General features: G+C 40.5%; 1 protein-coding gene and 1 long non-coding RNA gene across 6 annotated transcripts in view; one reads left to right on the top strand and one right to left on the bottom strand.

Annotated features, from left to right (window-relative positions):
* The window catches only part of BOD1L1 (biorientation of chromosomes in cell division 1 like 1), a 36,205-nt gene extending 18,496 nt beyond the window's left edge, over positions 1-17,709 (bottom strand). For 4 of the 5 annotated variants that reach the window (XM_059845151.1, XM_059845153.1, XM_059845155.1 and 1 more), the window contains exons 1-11: positions 17,500-17,709; positions 16,980-17,104; positions 15,539-15,729; positions 13,787-14,383; positions 13,177-13,323; positions 11,663-11,832; positions 10,663-10,786; positions 10,168-10,312; positions 9,422-9,497; positions 2,439-8,538; positions 502-563 (exon numbers count right to left, since the gene is read on the bottom strand). In XM_059845151.1, coding sequence (XP_059701134.1) covers positions 502-563; positions 2,439-8,538; positions 9,422-9,497; positions 10,168-10,312; positions 10,663-10,786; positions 11,663-11,832; positions 13,177-13,323; positions 13,787-14,383; positions 15,539-15,729; positions 16,980-17,104; positions 17,500-17,694 — 7,932 coding nt within the window. In that variant the 5' untranslated portion in view covers positions 17,695-17,709. The remainder of the gene's footprint in view (positions 1-501; positions 564-2,438; positions 8,539-9,421; positions 9,498-10,167; positions 10,313-10,662; positions 10,787-11,662; positions 11,833-13,176; positions 13,324-13,786; positions 14,384-15,538; positions 15,730-16,979; positions 17,105-17,499) is intronic. The other variant, XM_059845152.1, reaches the window with a different exon arrangement.
* A 588-nt stretch (positions 17,710-18,297) lies between these two features.
* Positions 18,298-21,426, top strand: LOC132326648 (uncharacterized). The gene is made up of 2 exons (XR_009486286.1): positions 18,298-18,671; positions 19,507-21,426. It is a non-coding gene; the product is annotated as an uncharacterized LOC132326648 (long non-coding RNA).
* Positions 21,427-24,849: the final 3,423 nt, after the last annotated feature.

Raw genomic sequence — 24,849 nt, 5'->3', positions numbered from 1 at the left:
CTAGTTATCAGAACACAGCAGCAGCAAGTGCTGCTCACACACACACACACAGATGTGTGACTCTGAAGACTGGCCAGGAAGTGCTGCAACACAATGAACAGCACTGTAGGTCTGTTTACTGGATCAAAGGAATAAAGCAACATTTGCCAGCTCTAAGAGCTGGGGTGTGGGAGACTATTTTACAGGCACTATCAAGCAACATGCACACAGTATGACCAATTTAAAAAAAATAAGCTTCAATGTCTCAATCACAAAAGGAGTATGGATGAAGGAGGTAGTTATTCCTAACACAGAATGACATGGACAGCCCACAATTTAAAAGCCAGCTGCTTAGAAAACTACAGCTGAATAATGTGAAAAATTACTCTAAATTCTCCAGTTTAACTTTTTAAATCTCCATTTTTGCTGCACGAAAATCAAAAGATACAGGAAGAAACCCCAGCAAGATGCATGAACAAGCAGGAAACAGTGCAGTAAAAATTTTCAAAAAAACATAAATACCTTGTCAGTTCTCAAAGTACTTTCTAGTTCTTCTGTCAACTTTGGTAAGGCTGCATTATTGCCTAATGAAATACAAATATGTTAAAATTATCAGAATACATTATGCATTCATCTCATGCTTCAGCAGAATGATATTTCTGAGTACTACCTCATGAATATGGCACATAAATTTAAACCCTTTCAGTGGACAACAGAAACAATAGCCAGTCTGTTTACAGCAAACCAGCTCAATAAAACCCAAACCTGGCATCTGCAAGAACACAAATACTGCTAAGTTCTCCTTAAAAACAAAAGGCTTGGAAAATATGGGGAATCAGGATTTACCACAGCTTACTTACAAATTCTGACTTTGGCTTTTTTTCTTGCTCATTTATCCTAATTTGGCTTTTACTTCTTGCTTTTCCTTCAAAAAGAAACCATCAACAGATTTTTTCCCCTTCTCATTTCATTCCCCAGGGGAACAACTGTATGCTTGTAACATCTTAAAAACAGGCCATAGCAACAGCATAGTCACATGAGTTTTACAACATTTTTGGAAACCTATTTCAGAACCCTGTTTAGACAGCTTTTCCTAAACAAAAAGAAATATTTACAACATGCTAATTCAGCAATGATGCATGCAAAGTGATTAAATTATGGTTGCAGTGCACAGAGTAAGTACCATTACCATTTATAAAAGCTTCATCAATGGACAACAAGGATTGAGGCAAGCACCGAAACAGAAATACTTTACTGTGTAGTATTTTACACTTTCATGGCTCATTTGCCTCTCATATAAACAGCAAATAACATTTTTCAAGCTTATTAAATCAGCACCTACCCTAGAAAAATTCCTAAAATCCCAAAATCTGCAGAGACAGCTCTCTTAACCTAAATGTCAATAAAACTGAGGAATAAAGCCAGCCTTTAATAAACCGGACCTAAATCCACATTTTTTTTTTTTTTTGAAATTATAGCAAAGATAGAAATGACAAGGAAAAGATTTAAAACAGAGTACTTGACCAGCATCATTCCACTTCCTGTGGCATAAACAGATTTTTCTACAGTTTAATTTCTCCAAAATTTATAATGAAGCCACAACCTTGACTTCATTACCGCATCTACACAATTCATTAATGTTAAAAAAAAATTGGTGCTTCAGCTACTTCAGAGGGTTAAAAAGATGCAAAGTCAAAAATAGTAGGATGCTCATTACACTGTATTTTAGGAACTAGCAACCATGCAGATTCACTTCAAATGTTAGGGTAGAAAAATAGATCTGGATATAGAGTATGATATCCTTAATGCCATATACTATCATTTCCTATTTAAAATAAATATCTATTGCTCACTTAAAATACTTATTTAGGATAACTGGCTGATTCCTTTGTAGCACAAAGCAGAACCATTTCAAGTGTATTCATAAGACAAAATTAAGTGTAATATAGTGAATCTGAACATGGCCACTAAATAATAACCAAGAGAAAACCTGCAGTTATGATTAAGGATGGCCAATTTCAACCTTAAAAATTATTCTGAAGTTACCTTTCTAAAATGATGAACATATGTCAAAATGAAATGCATCCTCTTTCCTAAAAAACTTTTTGAATTTTGTAACACATTAATAACAAAACCCATGTGTACCTCCACAATAATTACCCCTTCCAAATAACTTTATATATTGGCTGACAACTTTAAGTCAATGTATTTTAGTAATTTCTTGCACTCTAATATTTGTTATCCAACACAGCTCAGGTAATTGCACTCAGTTGGTCTTGTTTGCCCAGAATCACATGCTTATTTATTTGTCACCAATTTTTAAGTGTATTAACAGTCATTTTGCAACTAACAAAGAAGTGAGGTATATTTGAACAGTACAAGTTTTTACTAACCATAATGGTAAAATACATCTGTTTATGACAACTTATGAACTGAAGAATTAAAAAAAAAATCCTCACCTGAATTAAAGGTTGCATTACTTTTCTGAAAAGTAACTTCAACGCCAGTATCACCTGCTTTGACCAAGCTGGTTTTGTCATCACTGTCATATAGCTTTTCTACATGCAACGAAGTGAGGTCACTTTTCTTCCCTAGTTCTGCTTCTATTGGTACTTCACCATGGTTGGTGTTTACAGTCACTTCATTTGCAGAAACTAAGGAAAGAGCCTGTGTCTTAGGCAGGGAAGTCCTTATGTCAGGTAAGTCACTTTCTAGAAGTACGTTCGAATTTAATTTACAGTTTACTTTCTTCACGGCTTCACTCTCTTTCGCTGCTTCTGAAATCGTACTAGAGAGTTCCGATGTAATGACCTCATGCAAAACATCATCTGCCTGCTCATCATCCTCACCTGCCTCTGGGGAAGGACTCTCAGCAGTCTCTGTACTAATCTCCACGCAAAGGGCCTCATCTACACTCATGAGGTTCACTGCATTTTCATCTGTTTCTGTGATTTCACTGTCTACTGTGGCCTGAGATGCTGCTGATTCTGTCCTCACCCCACTCTCACTTGTCTCATTCTCTCTCCCAATAACAAGCAAAGAATCCCCGCTTTTTTCTGGGCCTGTAGTTGAAAGGATGCATTCAATCTGGTTAGCAGTATTAAAAATTTCTTCACTTTTGTCTTTCACTTCTGCGCTCTCAGCAGGAAGTTGACTTTCTTCTATGACTGTGAAGGTAAAGAGGCTGTCACATTCTTCCATTGTGCTTAGAGTGATCACTGCCCCCTCCTCCTTATCTTCTACATTTGAAGCAGTGTGTTGATCTTCACTGTCAGTTGCAACTCTTAGCACAGGAGCCCCACATTCTCCCACAAAAATCACAGAACCTTTGTTTTTCCCATCTGCATTGAAAGCATTTAGTCCAAACTGTTCATCTACAGTTGCAGTGGTCTCCACCACCCTACATTCCTCTGATGCATTTGGAGAGAGAATGGCACCTTCATCTCCTGCTACAATGAGCTGACTTTCAGCTTGTGGTGCTGCACTGATCAAGACTATCTCGCATTCTTCTGTCATGCTTGTAGTGATCATAGCAGCTTCGTATCTTCCTTCTGTTTCTGAAGCAGTGAGTTTGTTTTCATCTTGCACAGCTCCACTAGACATAGGAGCTTCAAAACATTCTGCTGAACTTGTAGAGATCATTAGTGTTTCATTCTTTGACTCTGTGTCTGAGATATGTTGAATCACCTCTTCAGTGACTTCACTTGACATTAGGATTACTTGTTCTTCCACAACACTTGTGGAGATCATAGCACACTCATCCTTTTCTTCCTTCCCACTAGCAGTTGGGCGATTTCCATCATCACTATTATCTCCTCCTGTGCTGGATTCACTAGGCATGGGAACCTCATATACCTCCATATCTACAGAAACCATAGCATTCTCATTTATTTCTTCTGTTTTCACAGAGGGGAGCTGACCATCATATTCAATAGCTGCACTTGACATAGGAGCCTCAAATTCCTCCACAATACTGGTGGAAATCATAGCGCATTCATCTTTCTCCTGCTTACTGCTGGAAGTATTCACACACTCTTTAAACTCTGTAGCTGTGCTGGGCATAGGCACCGTGTCTTCAGAGTCTATTAAGATCATAGAGTTTTCCCCACTTTCATTCACTCTCGCAACAGCAAGAGGACCTTCTTCAGCATCTGCGGCTGAATGTAAAGGAGCATCTTCCACTGTGCTGGTAGAGATGGCATCACCTTTTACCTTTACTTCTCTGTCAGCAGGAGTAAGAGAAGTCTCATCCTTTGGAACTGCACTACTTATAGAGACATCAAGTCCTCTGCTGTCAAAGAAAGTCATGGCATTCTCATGTTTATCTTCAGCACCAAACTGTGTCTTATCTTGCACGGCCATAGCACTAGTCATGGGACCCTCACATTCCCCAGCATCTGAGGGAAGCAAGGTACCTTCGCGCTTTCCTGTCTGTGCAGCTAAGGCACCCTCATCTGCAGCACTTGCACTGGTCACACTGCTTTCAACAATGCCTTTATCATTTCTGCAGTCTGTGCCACAATTAGCTTCTTTCTCTGCACTTGTCATGCTGTTGACAGTAAGATTATTTCTATCTGTGCCAGCCACCCCTGACTCAGCTTCCATTTGTTCAGCAACTATGCAGATAATGGAACTTTCACCTTCTTCTGCACCTATACAAATTAGTGCACTTTCACTTTCCACTCCTGTACAAGTAGAAGCATGCTCATTTTCTTCATTTCCTCTTCCTGTACTGCTCACTATGTCCTCACCTTCTTCATCCTCTTCTTTTGAGCCTGTACTAGTCACAAAACCTTCATCATCACACAGACCTACACTGACTGTAGTGATACTGGCTTCTTCCTTTGCCCTTGTACTGTCCATTAGACTTTCACATTTTTCAGTTTCTAAACAAACTACAAATCCCTCGTTGCTGTCTTCTAGCCCTGTGCAGACTGCTGAAATTTCAGCATCTTCTTCTGGGGTTATGCCTGTGCTGGTCACCGCACTTTCACCATTTACAGTATCCTCAGATTTGTCACCACTAGTTCCAGCCGTGGCACTGTTGTCTGTGACCACCGCAACACAAGCACCAGTTACAGTGTTTTCTCCTTGGGTATCTGTACCAGTCACAGAGCAGATGATGAAGTTATGACCTCTTTCTTCTGCACCTGTGCAAGTCACAGTACCTTCATGTTCTTTTACTTGGCCAGCTGTAACATTGCCCCTAAATTCACCTGAATTATCACCACTGGTTGACCCTTCACCTGTTTCTGTCCCTGCACTAGTTACAGCTCCATCGCTCTCCATTTCACCTAAGCAGGACACAGAACTTTCAAATTTGCCTATATCTACACAAGTTGAGGTCTTTGGCTTTTCTTCGGAGCCTGCACTAGTCACAGCATCATCTTTTTCTTCTGTCCCAGCACTATTTACACTGTCTTCAATTTCTACTCCACTTGGGTTCACTAAATCCTTACTACCTTCTTCTGCATCAACCATAGTACAGTCACCATTTTCTTCTCCTTCTGTACTTGTTAGGAAGCTTTCACTTTCTGCTAATCCTTCAGTGACAACACTGCCACCACCTTCTTCTGCTGCTGCAACAGTACAGTCACCAATATCTGCTCCTGTGACTAAACTGCAGCCCTCACTACGTTTTACCCATATGCCTGTTGTGAAACCTTCATCAGCCTCTATGCTTGTGCAGATTACTGTCACCTCACTTTCTTCTGTGCAAGTGGTTGTAGCATCACTGTCCTTTCCAGAATGTGAGGTACCTTCAGCTCCTTCTCCTCCTGTACTAGTTGCCATTGCAGAGCTCTCAGTGATCTTTTCTGTGCTAGTTCCTATCACACTGGCAGGAGTTTTGTGCAGGCTGCTATACAACAAATTATGTTTACTACTTCCCGCACTGGTACCTACAGCACTGCTTTCATTTTTGTCCATGCCAACCACATTAGTCCCTCCTTGCCCATTAGCTATAACAGAACCTTTGAAACTTTCCTCAGGAACTCCTTCAGGCACTAAAACAGAGGAAGACTGGATCATATCATCGGTGTTATGCACCTTATTCTTTTCCACACTATCCATTATTGTGCTTCTTTCTCCCTTTGTGGAAGGATCTATATTCAAGCACTCTCTTCCTTTTCTTCTTGGGTTAAGTTCTTTTGTTGTTACATCTCCATGATCTTCAGTTATGCCAGACATCAAGTTTCCCTCTTTTCTTTTTAACTTCCTATTTTGAGAGCCTTCTGACTTTGCTGCTTCATTGTTATCTTCTCGCCTACACAGCCCAGCTGTACTGTGTTCCATTGCCTGTTCATCAGGCTGGGACATCTCATTCACTTTTTCCATACTGTTTGCCACGATGGTGCTGTCACCATCATCTTTCATGACAGAACTCGGCATTGCACGATCTTGCTCCATGCATACAACCTGTGCTGTATCATTCTTCAAAAGGAAAGCATCTTCCAATAAGGAAGTCCCATCTGAATTGTGGCATTCTTTAGACATGGTACCTAAAGAATCTGTAGAATCTGACATATCCATGGACTTTGCATCAGCAGCATCTTCTCTGGAAGAATTAATTGTTAAAGGAACATCATCTGAATTAGCATTTACCACAGTTTTTAAATTCTTTGGTCTTCTGCTATCTTTTGAAGCCTGATCCTTATTGGATGCATTCTTTAAGGTTCTACCACTTGTTTCATACACAATACTTGTTTTATAAGCCCCTTGTTTACTGGGACCTTGAGCCATGGAAGCTTTTTTGGACAAAGGGTCTAAGGCACCAACTTGTTTATTAGAAGTATCTTCTTGTTCAACAGTTTTTTCAGCTGCAGGCAGAAACTGTGATTCACAAGCTGCAGGATCTGCCGAGCTGTGTTTTAACTCCTTATTTGAAATAGAACGAGATCCTTTTTGTTTTACTGCACACTTGGCATCTGTGGCTTGGAGAGAGTTTTGAATGTTTTTTCCATCAATGTTAGATGCTTCCTGTGCTTTTGTTTTTTTCAAATCAAGTTCAATCAGCTCTTCCTCATGACCAGCATGCAAGTCAACATTATTCATAGTTACCTTTTGAGGGGCTAGAACCTGGCTGCTTTCAGTTGTGCTAGCTGATTGCTTTTCCTCCTTAAGTAAATCTTGGTTTGATATACTGCCTTTCCTATTTTCACAGGATACCTTCTTGCTTTGTTTTTTATCCACTGCCATTGTAACATTAGATAATCTTTCATGTCCACTATCCATTTCTTTAGTATCTTTATCTTCCAATTTGATACTCTCTTCCTTCTTCTTTATTTCCTTGTTGCTGTGCTTTAAGTTTCTGCTTTTATGACCTTCAGCAGAGAACCTTCTTTCCAGTTTGGAATTACTTAAGTCTTTATCACCTCTGTATTTCTCTTTTACAGTCCCTTTTTCTCCAGAATGTAACTTAACTCTGTGACTAAAGTCTTTTTGTGATCCCTGAGTTGACTGTGGGCCACTTGCAAGCTGAAACTCAGCACCACTCTCCTCCAAACCTTTATCTTCATTCCTGGATTTGTGCTGTTTATCTGAATCATTGTCTTCCATGCTCTTATCTTTGTCTAGCTTCTGTCCAGTGTCCTGTAATTCTGTTTCAGATGCTCTGAACTGTTTACTATGACTCTTTGATTTGGACTTCAACAAAATCTTGTCTTCTGCAAGGCTCTTAGATCTTCGTCTATCTTTATGAACACCATCTTCAAGTTTTACATTACTATCAGAGTTAGTTGATTCTATTTCATGTTTATCTTCTGAGTAGCTTTCACTCCTTCTGTGTGACGCTGAACCAGGTTGCTTTGAGGCACTTAGGGAATCCTTCTGTGGCCTAGAATCACTCAAGGACCTTTTGGTCTTGCATTCCACTCTTGGTTTGTCTGTTGAGAGATGCTTGTCTTTTTTGTTTTCCTTCCGCAGCAATTCTTCAGCTTTTAAGGTTGATTCAGAAGGGTTTTTTCCATCTTTCCCTGTTACTGACACTTTCCGTTCACTTCGGTGTTTACTTTTTCTTTCACATTTGTCATCTGAGGAAACCTTCATTTGTTGATTATGTTTCTGGCCACCATCCTCTCCTTTCAAACTTCGCTCGAATGAATGAAGTTCAACATCTTCACCTGACTTGTGAATACCATCTCCTTTATATTTGTGCTTTAAAGGAAGTTTATCTTCTAAAGCAGTTCTTTCCTTTTCATTTTTATCTCTGTAAGACTTGGCTTCTTTTTTGGTAGAATTTCTCGTATGTTGAATTTCTGTGTCAGCATCTTTTTTGGGGTGTTTTTCATTCTTAGATAAGGATTTCTGCTTCTGTGGTTCTTCAGTATTGACTTCTGCTTTATCCAGTTGTTTTTTTAGATCCCTTATTTCGCTGTCCTGCTGAGCTCCTTCAGTCTGAAGAGAAGTGGAAGTTTTTCTTTTATGTTCTTTTTCTGCTTTAGAATCACTTTTGCTTTCCTCAGCTGAATGCCCCCATTCCGAAAGTCTTCTAAGTTGTTTACAGATTTCATTTTTTCCATGATTGTGCTTCAGTTCTTTGGAAGAATTCTTTTCATAGGTCTAAAAAAGAGATTTTTAAAATATATGTAAATACACATTACAAAGTTCCCTCACTTATGTGCCTGAACAGAACTGGCAAGCACAGATTCTTGAAAAAAACCTTAATACACTAGGGAATACAATTAACATTGTAATAAAAATTCATTTTAGCCAGGAAATGAAAATTGCCATTTTCCTTTCAGCTATCTGCTATAGTGGAAAAATTGAAAGAAGTTATTATCCTTAAGCTGTCCGAACTTTACTATTTTTTCTTCATATGGTAATTTTTCTAAAATGACTTTAAAAGGTTTTTGAATAGACAATCACAATTTCAAGAACTCTGTAAGCTACCTTAAATAGCCATTGTGCTGTCTGGTAAAACAAAACTCTAACTAAAAATCTTAAATTAAACAACACACCAAAACTTAAAAAAGATACATCTAGACTTCTACTTGAACTTCTATTCCCACCTTTTTTAGTTTAAACAATTTTATTCATAAAATTCTCACCATAAAAATTTTCTTTCCTTTTGTGGTGGAGCATAGTCAGTTTTCCTTTAACTTTCCAGTGAGAAGTTCAAACAGATCAAGCTCAAGTCTTTGCATATAAAAGACAGTGCTTTTTAAAAACCCAGCATGCTTCACAGATTAGGGCTCAAACTGCATCTCAGGTTCTACTACAACATGCATCAGCACTGAATACACAGACCACATTTCAGTGGCTATTGGAATTCAGAAAACGTTACTACAGTGATGTCAGATCACTAATACAACTGAAGGAACAGGCAGGGAAAAACTTATGAGTGAGAATGAATGCAATTGTATGTAGTTTGGTGTGGACATATGAAAGAGTACCATCAGAATTAAAAGGAAGACTGTAAGATTTATACTTAAGAGACACCTACCTCATTTGCCTTTTGCATTTCTTTAGAATCTTCTTCAGATGGCTCATTTTTCTTTCTGCAGCTATCTTCAGCATGCCTGAAACAGGTATTTGGACAATTTAACAAAGAACAATTGATACCAGCCTAACACTATTTTGCAAAATTTCTGCTTTCAAAATTGAATGCAAGAGAGAAATGCCCACTAAAAATACAGAAACAGAGCATGATAACCAAACTTCTGACTAATGCACCCAGGCTTTTTTCTCTTAAAAAAAATTATATATAATATATATTATTATATATCAGCTTCAAAAATATCCTGAATACCAGTGCTTTTAAGCAGTATTAGGATGACATTAGTACTGTTGTTGTCCCTGTAAAATGGGTAAAAGTTCTCCTTGCCCCATATCTACCTACATGAAGACACTTATGTACAAAGATACATATCTACATGAAAGATCTATCTAAAGATGAAGCCAACTTGACTTGCCTATTAGATGCACAAACATGTAAAAGCTCTCCATTCTCATGTCTTTATTACCATTCTGTGAAAAAACACTAAGACTGCTACTGCAGTCTGAGCTGCAACATATTTAATCAGCTGTAATTTTTCTGCCAGAATTTCATGCTTATTAGTAACATTACGCAAATATTTTAAGAAAAAATTTTAAATGGATAAGGCTAAGTACAAAGTTGAAAAGAACCTTTCCACTCTGCAAAAATGAATATTCAAAACATAAAGTCCTTTTGAGCAAATACATAAATACCTTGAATCTCTTTTTCTTTTTCTGCTCAGGGCCACTTTTTTTTCCAAAAATTTCTGTTCTTTAAGCACATCCTTAATGCTGGTACCAGTTGTTTTTGACTCTAGACTTTTTGATGAAGGTTCTTCTAGTTGCAAGCCACTTTTTCCTAAAAGAATACACAAATGGTGAAACACATACACATCATTTTATTAGAGTTTCAGCTATAAACATGACAGAAAGCAGTGCAGAGAGTACTAAGGCATAGCAGAGAATAGCAGTTAAATAGGTGTTAATTAAGCTTAAGTAGTGTAATGGATATATGAAAAAGTAAAGAAGAAATTCTGTATTAATTCTTTGCATTATAATTTTTTCTGTTACATCACTGTTGAGATGCTGGGTTATTAAGGGAAGGAAATGACTATAGCCCTATATGACCATTACTCAAAGCTGAATGTTTTTCTCTACAGAGTGTGAGAGCAGGGTGGTGAGGGCTACTCACATCGTTTCTTCTCATACCTTTAGCATTCTGATTTCCAGCTTTTAAGGATTTTGTCTTTTCTGCAGCCTTCTGTTTACGTTTTTCTTCAAGTCTCTCTCTGTTAATACGTCTTCTGAGGAGTCTCTCTTCTTTTTCTTTGGCCTAGAGATACAAAACCAAGGAAAACAATTTATCATTAGGTAAAAGAGCATTCTTTGACTACAAATATAAGTCTAAACCTCACAGAAAACAGAACACTGTAGCTTATGGAAAACTAAAACATAAATACAACTTTGAAATCATAAAGAAGTTAATGGACTCCTCTAATATTTTTGTGAAGTTAAATTAGCTGAGTTCCAGAATTTGCTTGCTGCTCAACACTGCAGTCTGAAGATATGCAACCTTCTCAAAGAACGTATGCTTTATCTGTATGTATATACAATATATACGTATTTATTGTAAGTATAAATATATGTATCTGGGCAACAGAGAAAATCTAAAAGAACTGCTGCTCCCTCTTCTCTGTGCTGGCCCTTCTGCCACAGAACAGAGTGCACATGCTTGAATCTCTGTTTCCATTCTCAGCAACTGCAGACTTGCTAAAAACTACTGATTTTCTGGTCAGCAAGGACTACATCTGTAAAGAGCTGGGGCAATGAAGTAGCCTGCAGTACTCTACACAAGCCTGATCTACCAAAAAGCGCCGCTGAAGGCAGGCTGCAGGCAGATATGGGCTACTTTTTTCATCAAAATTGTCACAGTATTTTGGGGGGGGAAGGAGATAGAAAACTCTGTCATTGCTTTCACTGCCAGAAGCCTTTAAACTATAACCAGCAAAATGCTCTGCTGAAAGCAGATCACGCCATATTGATGAAAACCTGACGAAAGGGCAGCTATAGTATAAGGTGGAAAAAAAACCCCAAAGGGAGAAGAAACTGAAGACTTCCCCTTGCACAAACCACCACCAAACCAGAAGTGGAGTTTCTGCTCAAAAAAGTTTTGAGGCCAGAAATTGAGCAGTAGCAAACCCGCACTCACAATGGACTGCCGGCGCTGTTCTACGGTTCGCTCATCATCAGAATCGCTGAAGTATTTGGAGTACAGGAAAGGCTTGCGCACATAAGCATGGCGGACAGGCTTGGCTCGCCCATCGCTCAGCTCGTTCCCATGGGCCTTCGTCTTACTTTGACTGCTTTTCTCCTCTTCATCTAAAGAAAAGTTGGTGAGTGTAGAGATACACTGGTAAATTAGGGCAGTGCTTTCAACATAACTTTCAAGAAGGCAATGCTACTCAAAACACATCAACCATTATTTACTCTAAAACCATAAACAGTTAAATTAAATCCTTTTAGCATCAAAATATCACTAGATAATGAAAAAATCAAAAGTGCATTGATGTGTTTGTGTACATAATTCAGCCAAAAAATTGCATGATACAAGCCCAGTAATAAACCAGGAAGCAACAACTGGGCTTACCTCTCTTGCCTCTAATCCCACTGCCCCTTTACACATAGTATTTAGTAGCTAGCTATGCATGAGAAGTCAGTATAATTTCTGCTATGTATTAAATTCTAGTTCTCCCCACACGAGAAATATCAGTACAGTATTTGAGCACGTAAAAACTAGTTGGCTTACTGAAACACATACACAAAACACACTGTTGGTTACACACATCTAAGTATTAATCAAGTAAACATAAATAAATCTATTCCAGTTTTATCATTATTACTAGATATAGTGCAATACTGTACAAATTATTTGTATTCATCAAACGTACTTAAGGCTTGTCTTCATCTCATAAATATTTAGTCATAACTGAACACAATCTGTCATGTTTCAAAGTAAGACCAAAGCCAGAGAATACACAAGTGATTCAGTGCTTCTAAATTATATTTTTAGAATATAATTTAGAAGCAGAAAAGGTAAGCTGTGAGCATACTAGAGAGAACTCATTCAGATACTAAGGCATTCTGCATTATAAAGTGGAAAGTGTTATTAACTACTAACTCCTTAAATTAAAAAGAAGTCAGTCTGAAGTCTGTACTACACAGGGAGAACACAAAAAGACAACACAGAGAGTAGAAACAACTTGGTGTTTCTGAACTTTTAAAGCTAGATCCATTCCTGTTCTTTCTACTGTGGCCAAGCTCCTGAATTCTAAAGCTCTAAACCCAATCTGATCTACAAAGTCAGCTCCCACCACTACCATGGGATCACAAAACACTCCAGTGTTATTTCAAGTTCATGGCAGATGGGAGGGGAAGAAAACCCACAGAACAGTGACATTCACCATTAAGTGCTTTTGTCACCCACGTTATACTGTAGCATAAAAAAGATTTACAATGCTTAGAATATACTATATGAATAAAAATATTCAAAAGGTAAACCCACAAGTCATCTTTTGCAACTGTACAAATATTATCCAGTTCACATTCAAAGCCTCTCTCATAGGTAGGTACAATATTGCAAACCCTCAAATTTACAACATGGTACACTCAACAAGAGCATTACATACTCCTTATTGCCAGTTAACAATGTAATTATTTTACCACCTGATGTGATCTCCCCCTCTTCAGTACTGTCAGAAATTACAGGCTCCTCTTCACTCTCCTCTTCAAAGGAAGACAGGTCACTGGTATGGACAGAGCTGACCGTGATGTCACTGAGTACATCCATATCTGAATCTATTAACATATTTTCTTGCAAAGGAAAAAGTAAAAACAAAGAGCTGTAAGGCAGCACACTGAGTCTGTTAAACTTTTCCTATTAAAACATCAATTTTGTCACTGAAAACAAAACTATGTTAAGAATTAGAAATAAGAAAACAAAATTATAACACTGTAATGAAATAACCAGGCTAACTCTGGCTTATTCAAAACAAAAATCACTCTGAGGTAGAACTATAAATGAGGAGAGAAATCATTGAGAGAACTTGCCAGATTAAGATGACCAATCACACACCTGAGAAATCAAAGGTCATCTGACTCCTAGTTCAGCCACCTCAGTTAAGAGAGATAGATAAAATCCAATTGCCATTAGCAGACCAGTTTGTCAGAACTAGCAGAAAACTTACATTCCAAATATACTGATTCAAATCCTGAATTAACTTAAAAACCTCACTCCTTATCCATATTTTGAGGAAGAACATTGCCCACACCATACCTTCTTTAGTGCTTTCAGTTGCCTTATGTTTATTGCTATTTTTTTCTGGAACTAAGTGTTTCACTGGTTCCAACTCTTTTGCTTGCTTTTCTTCTTTTGACTTTGTAGTATCATCGCTTTTCTTTGAATGATCAGATTTCTTGTCAAGCTTTTCCTTCTTTTCTTTCCTTCTTTCACTGCTCTCTGATTTCTTGTCAGATTTATCCAATAATTTACTCTTCACATCTTCACTTTCCTGTGGAATATCTTTACTTGTAAATGTACTAGTATCCTTTGCTGCATTTTTTATTTCTTCACTTTGGCAGGGAAGCTCATTTAAATCTTCACACTTTGCAAGTGTTTCAGCCCCTTCTCCAGAAGGGTCACAAATTGCTTTCTCTTTGTCAGGCAAGTCCTCTGCATTTCTCTCTTTATCAGTGCTACCATCCACACTCTGCTGAGATGAGAGTTTTTTTGCAACTTTGTCATTGTTCTTGGGATTGGAGGTCTCTGTTGAAGCCCTGGCAGCACTTGCTTCTTGATTAAGAGAAGTTATTGTTTCCAAAATGGACATTGCATCACTAGCTACATTAGCACTTGGAGTTGTAGCAGAGACACCTTAAACAGTAAGAAAGAAGAGAGTTTTACTTCACCCTAGTTTCCATAATTCTGTTCTGATAAAAGGTTAAACATGTGAAAAGAAACAGAATAAGCACTCTCTACAAAATATGTATACCTAACTAAAATATTTGACTAATTTTGCCATGAGAGATTTTTGCTAAAAAGTAAAAAGAACCGAACAAAAATCTCCAAGACGTTGTGTTCCTGCAGCAAGCACTGTACGATAATTGGAGATCCATTTCGCTCTGTGACACACCACTGTTCCTGAGCTCTGCCTAGAGAAAGTGAGGATTGTCAAAGGGAAGGACATCTGAACACAGCCCTTGTTCAACTTCACCAACATCCTAAGTAGGATGACGACTGTGGCTAAAATACTACGTATATAATATATACTCTATGTACATACACTGCAAGAGAAAGTCGGTAGCTCACAGCTTTAATATCGCCATAAATATAATGGAAAATTGACTCAGCATATTCACTGTATAACAACAGGACTATCAGAAATACCTTAGCACTTTTCTATCGTTTTAGAACCAGCTCTGAAGATGGACAACTAAGCACTAACTAGAGTAGCACTGAGAACTGCAGCTGGCTTGTTAACCCATTTTAAAGGAAGTGGGCCTCACAGGAAAAAGGCTTGGATTTAAATAAAGGTTACAAATAGAAGGATGGCTGTGGAGCCTCTTGGAACAGGAAAGAATGGACAGTTACCTTCAGGAGGGTTTAGAAATACAGGTAATATTAGGACCTTAGCCATTCAAATTTTATGACACACAGCAACTGCACAGGTAACTGTCTCTCAGAGAATTCTTTCATCTCTACTGACGGACAAAAAAGTTGCATCATTCTTCTCTTACAGTCTATATCTTATCTGACCATGTAATACTGAGACTAACTTCTCTCCCCACAATAAACTGATCCCTCATAATCTCAAGTAGAAGTGCAGGAGTGACATGGTCATAACAGCGTGACATCCCTTGTGCTTTTTACCTTTACATATAGAGTAAGAGACAAGTGTTCTGGCATGCTGCCTGGAGCTCAGCTTGATAATACTAACAACGTTATGGGAGCAGAAAACCTAGTCATTGATTCTGCTCTCTCAATCCCCATTGTTTTGTTAATAGACTGTTCAGAGAAATAGCAGAATACCTTGTACTGTAACAGAAGCATCTGCTTTCTCCTCACTTGGAGTCGTACTGGGGCCTGCCTCCTCTTTGTGATTCAATGTGGCTAAAAATTCATGGACAGCTTTTTCCACCTGAGGTCTGAATGTGTGGTTGATCTTTGGGTCCACAACCTGAGAAATAATTCTGTCAATTCCCGATTCCAACATTCCAGACCTGGAACAAAGTTACATAAATTAGTATGAAAAAATAGTTTTTAAGAACATATTAATGAAATATGATCATTTAGATGTGCTCCAATGAAGCACTAATGTTTTCTGAGCATCCCCACAGCTATGCATTTAGCCTGTGCCTTACTCATAAGAAAAAATTTGCTAGAGAAACAAAACAATCCAAGCACATGGAATTACTACAATAAGCAGCCTGTTGTTACATCATTAGTGGTTGCACTTAAAAGTGCTACCTAACTTCAAAAAACATATTTTGGAAAAAAGTTTAGAAGAAACCTTGTATTACCAATTACCATAGCAAAAAAGAGATGAATTATAGATGGCATGAGGCACAAATAACTACTAAACCACGTGCCACTACCCTATGTTACTTTCTGCCTAGTATTAGGTGGCAAGTTCTGCAGTTTTATAGAACACATTTAATCTTCAGTAAAATAAAACTGAAAACCCACAGCTACAAAGCTTATCTCTTTAGACCCCTGCAGTTCTCTGTGAGACATATATACTACCTCTTGTCATCATTGCTTCTTCAACAAGAAAGAACGGTTGCTCCCCTCCCTACAAACCAAACAGGCCTCAGTATAAGTTACCAATGGTACCACCAGAGCACAAGTGATTAAGTTTGTTCCCAAATCCGTGGTTTGATCCAATTTAATGGTCAAACTCATGGTACTCTGAAGAAATTACTAATGTTTCTTGTGAGTCTAAAATTTGAGAAGAGAGACTGGAAAAACCTTCATGAAATAATGTAATACAGGTTAAAGTGTCTGACATAATTTTAACATAATACCAGTTCTTAAAACCTCTTCTTTTCCAGCTGGATTTAAATCCCTTTTTCTATTTTGTGACTTTAGCTTTATACTTTGCAGAGTTTAGTGCATGGAATGTTTCTCCTTAGTTCTAAAAATGATAATTGCAATTTTATTAACACCTCCCTTAAAAGAAAAAGTAAAGGTAGCCTTTAGCTAGGGGGTGACATCTCAAGTCAAAATTGAGGTTTCCCCCCCACATAAACTTGGATCAGACCAAAGAACATCTACAGTCTAATTCTGACTAATATTGATGGCGAGTTACTACCTCCAGCAGTACTACATTTTAAACACTGTGAGGGGAAAACAACCCAACTTCTTCAGAGGTTCCTCTGAAGAAAGCAACCGACTTTACATTGACCCAGACCCTCTGTCACCTATCAGAGTACACAGGCATGTTCAGAGAAATCCCAGAGCTGTCACTTACTTGAGAACCTGCTGCCTAATGTTATTTCTCAGCTGGTTCTTGTTGAGATGAGGACTCCAGGTATGAGTTGCCAAATGGTTAGAAACAAAGTTGTCAACGCGCTGTCTCAAATTCTGGTAGGCAGGCTAGAAAGCAACAGCAGAGATGTTGGACTGGAGGGATCATATAGGTGGCTGGTTATCCTCCGGGAGGCCAGGCTGGTACAGCAGGGAGCCCCGTCGGATCCCCCGGTGCTGTGCCGCTGCCCTGCGGCAGTGGAAGCGCGTTAAACGCTGCCCTGCCGGACCCTGCGCGAACCGGGTGTGTATGACCGTGCGCGCACGGCCAGCCAGACCGCGCTCCCCGCCGAACACGGGGCTCCGGCTTCGTTCCCCCGGCCGCGAGCGGAGCCGGAGCTCCACGCGGGCCCAGCAGCCGCTCCGCACCGCCGAGAGCGCTGCCCCGGGCCGGGCCCATCCCCAGCCTGCCAGAGTCCGGGGCGCTGGGACCCCCCCGAGCCTCCGGTCCCGCCCGCCCGCACCTTGGTGTCCACGTCGGCCAAGCAGTCGCGGCGGAACTGGTCGAAGAGCCCCTGGCTCTTGAGGTGGTTAACGATCATGGAGACCAGCTCGGGCTCGGCCGCGCCGCCCCCCGCGCCGGCCCCGGCCCCCGGCAGCGGCGGCGGCTGCTGAGGGGGCGGCGGCGGGGGCGGCGGGGGCTGGGGGTTGGTGGCCATGGGGGCGGCGGGGCGGCTGCTGCTGCCGGCGGTGCCGGCCGGGCCCCGGGACGGGGCTGCTCAGCGAGCAGCGGCGGCGCTGACCCCGGAAGCGGAAGGGGACGGCGGGAGGAAGCGGCGCGGGGGGGAGGCGGAGGCGCCGCCGCCGAGTGCGGCGCCATCGGCGCGGGACGAGTACTGGCGGGGCCGCGCGCAGCCGCCGCGGGCCCTGCACAGGGGCGGAGGGGGCGGAGCCGCTCGCGGCCCCCGGGCCGGTGCGACCCCGACCCGCTGGGCTGAGGGGGAGAGGAGCGACTGCGGCGCCGCTTGGCCTCCGCCCACCGCGCCCACGGCCCCCCGCCTTGGCGCGGCCGCCGCTGGGCGCTGCAGGCACCGCGGGCGCGCCCCTCTCCCCAGCCGCCCCGCGCTGCTGCTGCAGTCCCGGCGGCGACCCGCGGCTCCGCCCTGCGGCCCGCCCCTTCCTGCGCCCGCCGCCATCACGGTGCGGGCGGCGCCGCGCGCTTCCTCCCTCAGGGGCGGGGCGGGGCCGGCGCGGGGCGGGGCCACGCGGGGTCAGGGGCAGTGGATCGGGATCGGGATCGGGATCGGGATCGGGATCGGGATCGGGATCGGGATCGGGATCGGGATCGGGATCGGGATCGGGATCGGGATCGGGATCGGGATCGGGATCGGGATCGGGATCGCGATCGCGCAGCTTTGGACGTCTGGAGGCTGTAACGGGAACTGCCTCCCCTCCCGTCCCGTCCGGCCTCAGGGGCCGCTGTCTCCGCACTCCTGGACAAGGCGGCTGGAAGATTATACTTAAAATACTTGAATTTAAGCTTGCCACCTTTACATATCAGTGTATTCTCATGTGCTCTTGTAAAAGAAATGTTTTCAACCCATTTCTTGTTTCCTGGTTACCTTCTTAGCAGTTGTTTTTCATGTGTCAGTGTTACGGTCCAACTGTACAATGTGCTGAGACAAGGATGATTCAGGTTAGATATCAGATATATATTCCAATATATTTCTAATATTAAATGTTAGAAAACATATTTTTCACTGTTTGGGTGGTCAGGCATTGCAATGGGTTGCCCAGCAAAGTGGTGGAACCACCATCCCTGGAATTGTTTGAAGCATCTGTACCTGGTGCTGTGTGATACAATTTAACCTGTAGCCCCTGCTATATGTGTTTACCAACTGGCTATGACTAAAGTTGCTTTTGCATTCTCTTAGAGGACAGTCTAACTTTTAAATATTTTTGACATATATTTATTACAAGAAGTCTGAGTAAGTTTCCTAATGTCTTCTAAATAAAGTAGACAGCAGATATAGTTCCAGATGCAGTTCCTAAACTTCAAGCAATATTTAAATTGCTGAGGAAATGCTAAGAAAACAGAAATGAGATGTGTATGATGTTGTGGGAACAAATTGTTATATGGCTGCAGGCTGGACAAGTATATGGACAAGTCACAAAATTCAGGGAAGGTGCTTGTGGCTCAGAATGCCTGCTCTGTCGCGGACTGGGAAAGTATTTTTTCTAGCTCTAGTCTTGCTTTTTGTCCCTGAATATGAGAATGACTTTAGGGCTGGGCAGACCCATTTCAGCCATTGCTGTCACGTCAGCAAGCCATGCAACTTGTGATTTCAGATTAACATATTTTTGTCTCATGTTTTTTCTCATTTTTTTTTCAAGTAGGGGCACAAATGGCATGATTTTCACCCAAAGCCGAAATAGGAATAAAAATACTATGATGAATTTGGGAATACTGTTACTTGTAGTAGTGTAAGTAAAAATAAAGCGCTGGCAATAGTTCACTCTTTATTTTTTAGACAATGTTGCAGAGCTCTTATTCTCTAGATGCCTTCCACAAGCATCAAATTCAGAGAGGACAACATGCCCAGCTGGTTCTATGAGTGTTCATAGACTTAAACTCTCTTGAGGTCAGTTCATACCATAATTGATAAAAGCGGTAACTAAACTTGACAGGTTAGTTGATGTTTTCTGGTTTCTGTTTTTCAGTGAAACACTTTGTGTCGTTTTTTCCTCAAAAACTTTGTTCATGCTGTGTATGCTGATAATGAAACTAAATTTATGAAGTGTCTGAAATCCAGGTGACAGCTGGATTAAGAAAGTAAAAAAAGAAGGTAAAAGTCCTTCACTTTGCATGGGAGTCAAGGATTAATCTGAACAAATTTGGTAGGGATAGGAGATGCCCTTCCTCTGTGATGAACTGTGTTGCAAAATTCTGCAAAATAAAGTACTGCTGTCAGTACTGAGCATACAAGGGTGATGTTCCTCTTTAACCACTGTAGTCTTTTACAGGCAGGGGTACAGAGAAAGGGGAGCTCTTTTGTAACATTTTGAGTTTTGTAGTAAAAATAAAGACTCTTCAACAGGAATAACTGAAATGCCTGAGCAGATTCTTGGATAGTGAAAGCTCTAAAGCTGCCCAACACCAACAAGAGATCTGTCCTGGATGAATTGCTCACTTCTTCCTCTACATATGTGGTAACATGTCTGTGCCTAGCACCATCTGTGTTACCATCCATTCTGAGGTTTATTATCTTTTAGTGTGTAGCTTATTGGTATGTTTATTATGGCACGATAAACCCCAGAACTGTGGATGCTGAATTGATTTGTTGTAGGAATCTGCATTGCCTGATGCATATTTCATTTTTGTGTCTCCCTGTGCATAAACAGTATACTTTTATGATTGTCTCTAGTTAGAGAAAGCCTCAGATTTTCTGGTGCTTATTGTTACAGGATTTTTCTAAAAAAAGGCAAAATGATGCCTAGGAGCAGCACTAGTGATCACAATCTAGTCCGCTGTGTTTTGGAGCAGCAGAGAAATGGTGCCAGCATTGCTGAAGTTTTATGCTTCATCAATAACAGCATATGTGGCTTCAGCTGAGCTGCAGTGTGAAATGCTGTAGTTGCAAGACTGAAATGTAGCCAAGGCACGGACTGTACCTTCAGCTGTGATGTGACTGGAGTGATGTCCACATCCTTACATGGGAATAGCTGCAGTAGATAAAATGTTGTTGGACTGCCATAAATGGAGGATATGATTCTGTCATCCTTTTTTTTTGGTATGTAAATAAGAGCATTTAGATAAACTGTTGTTTAATAGTGCATGCTTGAAGTGCTATTTCTGGCTTTGTAACCATGTTTCTTTTGAGGTGTCAGTCATGTTTTTATTTGGTCAAACAGGTATATATGTCTTTTATTTTGCTGGCAAGTAGACCCTGTGTAAAATGTGAAGCTTATGGCTTAAGTGAAGCTTGTGGCTTTAGTGAATTATCTGTAGAAGAGTGAATGTATTTTGCTTCAATGGAAGGCTGCCTGTCCTACGTGTTTTCCACAGCAAGCCTTCAGCAAGTGCAGAAATGAAAACAGTGACTAGACAACCCGTTTTAAAGTGATGAAAGGAAATCTTGTATTTGGAATAGTTTGTCATGACCTTACACTGACACCTCTAAAAATTTTTGGGCACTTCTAAAGAGATTCCTTGAGCAAAACTAAAACTACCATGAGACCCTGGTTCTCCCAGCAGGGAGAGCAGGATAATTGTTGTCAGTGCTGCTTAAGTTCAGCAGAGATGAACATTTGCTGGCTCCTCAAATTGGCAAGTTAAATAGATAGACTTAAGTGCTTTGTAAAAATACTAAAGTTTCATGTTCAGTAGCTAATATAACTGGTTGTATTTGCTGGGAAGATTGTCTGAATAAAGTTTGAGAAAAAGTTGAGAAGTCTTCTAAGTCATGTTTCATCAACCTGCATTTTTTAATACTTTTTATTGAGATACAGAGACATTAACTCATTTTATTTTATGCAGCTGAACATGGTAGAAGCATTTAAAGTTACAGATCTGTGTATAACTTTATCTCAAAAGTTAGGGTTATTTTTTCCAATTTCAGAACATCAGTGTGACGCCAAACTCGCACATAATGCTTTTTAAAGTATATTATTTTGAAGGTACAGCTATGCCTCTTCATTTTTCTTATTTTATGTCTCTGTCAATGCCAAGAAATTGAGTTTCTGGATGCCCAAGTTTTGTGAGATGAATAGAGCCTGTTTAGAGGGTGACATTTGAGAGCAAAAAAATATTACTGTCACAAATAACTTTAATACACAGTGTTACATGAATTTTGTGGTTGTTTTGTTGTTGTTGTTGTTATCAAGAAAGGAATCTTCAGGAGCAGATGGAGCCTTGACCTGCCTGTGAGAGGGAAAGCCCATCTGTGTGGCCATGGCAGTGGCTGGTGGTACAAGGTTTGTGCTGTTCACTTTCATGGCAGTGAGAGAAGGGACAGGCACACTACAGCTTTCTTACCTCTTCACAAGCAAACAATGACTAATGGATGTAATATTGTTTGGATTGTTACTGGCATCTAGGGAGTTGGACATCTAATTCCTGCTAATGTGATTGATGATCTTAACATATCTTTTTTTTCCCTTTTTTTTCCCTTCCCTTTTTTTTTTTTTTCTTTTTTGAAATGTAGGTTTCTGCATGCTGGAGAAATACCACTTTATTTCTCCATTCTGGTGAAAAATGTTAGATGGAGTTACTGTGCTCCTTTTAATAGAGTTTTTACTTTGGTGTTTGTTTTTGGAAAATACATATTTTTGCTATTTGTGTACAGGGAGACAGAGAAAATTTAATGGAAGCTTGTTCTCCAGAGAGAGCACAAGAGATTATACATTCTTTCTACACTCTTTCACTTTTGCCTAAATGTAATTTTAATGGTAAGGTAAAATGGTACAGCTTAAACATGAAAGCAGAGTGAGTGGATACACAAAAGCATGACACATTTTATATCAGCATTCTTTGCTGACTACAGCAAGGTGAAATCAAGGTGGAGGCATTGCTTAAATGGAATGCATGAAGCTTAAAGTACAGCTGATGGACTGAATTTTGCTTTAATTTATACCTGGTGTAGTTCCATTGAAGTCAGCAGGGAGATGGATCAAAGAAGGACTTTGCTACTAAATAATAGGGTGCTCAAAATTGCTCATGCCATCATTTCTGCAACCCTGGCTGTAATCTTCAAGTAAAAATGAGAGTTATTATATCTAGTGCAAAAATAGTATTTTCTGTGGAAAAAAATTTAAAGTGGAAAATATTAGGAAAATAACAAAGATAAAAATAATTTGGGCTTTTGTCTTGTTCTCTTGTGTTGGGGGTGCCAAAGGTCTGGAGAAATAGGAATGGTGAGTCACATTTCAAGAGCATTCTTTCAGGAGAGGCAGGGCAGGAGGTGGGTAATTTTGTTGCTGTTGACTACCTCTCGTGCTTGGTTCCTGGTACTGCTGAGCACAAAAAGAATGCTGTCTGAAGTCACTGGAAGGGTGGGGTGTGTAGAAGGGGCCGGTGTGAAGGTGCCATAGGTGAAACCCCACCCTGCTGGGTCTGGCTGAAAATTGAGGCAGTGGCTCAGGTGCAGTCAGGGTGCACCCATTGCCAATCTGCTGCAGGTCCCACTGGATACCCCAGCACACACATGGCATCCTTGCTTGTCTCTTTGTCATGGGGGCAGAGAGAAAGGAGTGTGTTGCACACCTGAGGCTGACACCACTGTAAATCCAAATGGAGTGTCTGAATGGGAGTTGAGATTTACAGCCTACCCAGAGGAGTGCCCCCAAGCTATTGCACTTCAAGGACAGCCCTTGGGACTTGTTCTGAAGAATGTGGAAAACATTAGGAAAAAAAATCTTCCGTGAAACAGCAGAAATAATAATAATTCTTGCTCAAAATCTTTCCTCCTCACCTATTGATTTGCACAAAGATGATATGAATTTAATGTCTTTAAGATTTGTGCTTTTTTGCCAGGTTTCATTAAAATTGGCCAACCGTTTCAAAAGTTATGGGGCAGGGGGTTGGAGAAAGACTGACAAATAGTGAAATAATTGTTTCCTGGGGAAAAAAAATAATTGAAGCCTGGATCGACTATGATATATTGTGTGTGGAGATAACCAGCTCTGAATCTATTCAGAGACCAGCTGCTTTCTGAATAGGAACTGATATAGGAGTCAGACAAGGGGAAACAATCCCATACTCAAGCTGGGGAGTGTGAGAAATGCAAGGTTTCCTATTTAATTTGTTTAACCAGAGGAGAATGGGAAGTCAAGAAAAAGTATTAACAGTATTACCAATGCTAAGCCCCAACATTCATGCATCCCAATTTTGATTGCACAGTAGGAAGAGAGCATTTTAAAAATTTATTGTCCTGAATGTCTTGGGATTTTAGCTTTTATTTGCTCTTAGCAAGGTTTTAAACCTTCCTGAAATGGAGAAGTGTCATGTTCGCTTCAGCAATGGGATTAGTAAAAATACATTTTTGCTCAGTAAAAAGGAGCTAGTGAGGCTGTAAAGGAAGAAGACAACTTTGCAAGAGCCTTTTTTTCCTGTTTTATGGATGTGCTGGCTGGAAGGGAGATGGGTGGCTGAAACAGCTCTGCTGTCACAGAGCTGCTGGATCCAGCTGGCTTGGCTGTTGCCGCTTCTGTGAGGAGAGGGCAGGACTGCTCTGTGTGCAGCATTTTCTGTGCCTTGGGTATCACAAACAGGTCCTTTATAGATTTTGTCCTGTCGTCTTTGTTGCTGTGTGTTAGTGATCATCACCTGACTGGCTTTGTTAATGTCATAGAGCTTGTTTAGTAAAAGGAATTCTTAAGAGAGCAGCGTTGCACTTCAGTGGATTTATTTTGGAGTTAGAAATGTAGGTGCTTTGGTAGAGGGAAGGGAATGCTTCTGCATGCTGCAGGGGGACAAGGTGGGTTTTGGCATGCTGAAAACATGTGTGTCAGGTTCAGAGGATGGTAACTGAGGGGTCTAACCTGAGAAATAAGGACAACACTCCCTGGACCTCAGACTGCTTTGCTACCCTCAGGTGATACACACAGTGGGATGTTTTGCAGTGTTTATCACTGATAACAAAATATTCTAGTCCTGCCAGGGCAGCTGGCATCAAAGGAAATGATCTAAAGTGGTGGCAGTTTTCTCATTCTGGGTGTTGAGAATAGATGAAAATTTGTTTCTTTGAGTCTCCATAAGTCAGAATTCCTTTCCCAGGACTGTTTGATTTCTCTTGTGAGAAAACAGTCTGAATTTTTCCAGAGGTTTGATTGTATTTACTTCTGACCATTAATGAAAAAAGCACTAGCTTCCAATT

This window comes from Haemorhous mexicanus, chromosome 4 (genome assembly GCF_027477595.1).
Source record: "Haemorhous mexicanus isolate bHaeMex1 chromosome 4, bHaeMex1.pri, whole genome shotgun sequence".
NCBI classification, from domain to species: Eukaryota; Metazoa; Chordata; class Aves; order Passeriformes; family Fringillidae; genus Haemorhous; species Haemorhous mexicanus.
This window is presented reverse-complemented; position numbering and strand designations above follow the sequence as displayed.